Source organism: Elaeis guineensis, chromosome 4, assembly GCF_000442705.2.
Source record: "Elaeis guineensis isolate ETL-2024a chromosome 4, EG11, whole genome shotgun sequence".
NCBI classification, from domain to species: domain Eukaryota; kingdom Viridiplantae; phylum Streptophyta; class Magnoliopsida; order Arecales; family Arecaceae; genus Elaeis; species Elaeis guineensis.
Window position 1 is genome coordinate 132,811,677 of NC_025996.2, and position 1,130 is coordinate 132,812,806.

The 1,130-nt window shown below is 43.0% G+C and overlaps 1 protein-coding gene across 1 annotated transcript; it reads right to left on the bottom strand.

Moving 5' to 3' along the window:
• Positions 1-297: 297 nt before the first annotated feature.
• On the bottom strand, positions 298-684 carry LOC105042631 (auxin-responsive protein SAUR36). Its single transcript, XM_073256198.1, has one exon. It carries the CDS (start codon positions 682-684, stop codon positions 298-300), a length of 387 nt encoding a protein of 128 aa, XP_073112299.1.
• Positions 685-1,130: the final 446 nt, after the last annotated feature.

A 1,130-nucleotide genomic window follows, 5' to 3' on the forward strand; every position in this document is an offset into this window, starting at 1 on the left:
CTCTCAGAAACAACAAAATCATATTTCACTCAGAAAAATTCAACATGAAAAATATGTTCATATGTTTGGAAACAAAGCTGTGTAAATTGCAATCTCTGTTCCAATAGAAACCTCTATGAATTGATGAAGAGGACATATCTACACTGGCAAAGCATACAACTATATGGACAGAACAGTTTGGTATTTACATATGACTCCACTAGTAGTAGAAGATTCCCATGGAGAAAGGCTCAAAACACTTCACCAGCCAAAGCCACAGCTAAAGTAGGCTTCTGAGAACAACCAAGTTATCTAATTTTACAAGACTATATTATGCCTATTGTTCTGGGAATGGCAAAGAGGAAAAAGAGAAGAAAAGGAAGGTCCCCTAAAGGAGGTGATGGAAACCAAGGCCTTCTCCACATCCTCAGCAGGGTTGGTCTTCAGCAGAAAGACAATGTGCTCCATCAGCTCCTCTTCACATGGCACCCTAAGAGGCCCATGGCTTGTAGTTCCAAACTCCTCCTCTGCCATCTCCAGCAGCACTTGAAAAATGGGGTGGTCCAAATACTTCAGAGGGACAACATACCTCTTCCCCCCCTTGGCATACACCACAAAGTGCCCCTTGCTCCACTTCCTCCCTCCCTTGGCTGCCAACCTTTGCCATTTACTCATAATTATCTCACTTAGCCTATTGGAGCTCATGGAATTATTCTTCCTTAGGCTTAGTGTATGTGGATATTTGGGAGGGTGGAAATGATGAGAAGGGGAATGGGGCTTGTAAGGAGGTTAGGAGAGATGAAGAAGATAAGGTGAGAGGATTGGTGATGAGTCTGGAGTAGAGTTATGGGTCATGTGATAAGGGATTTTCTTATGAAGCATGGGAAGGTAGAGGACAAAATGTCCTACATGTCCTTTTTTATTTTTGAGGGGTTGCGTGAGGTATTGCCTCTGTTAAGAATCTTTTGGAGATGTGGCCATTACGCTGAGAGGGGAGATGAATTTTCTCAGAAGAAAGCGAGTGCCGCTGGACTTTTGTGACCTGGCCTGCCTTGGAAGTTGGATCTTTTGGTAGGAGTAGCAGGGCAGGAGCCAGGAAAGGGATTAGTGTTTTTATCTTTTGGTTTGAGAGATTCTAATGAAATTATTAA

Coding starts and splice junctions, on each gene's coding strand:
- LOC105042631 (XM_073256198.1), bottom strand. CDS start 684: ATGAGCTCCAATAGGCTAAGTGAGATAATTATGAGTAAATGGCAAAGG.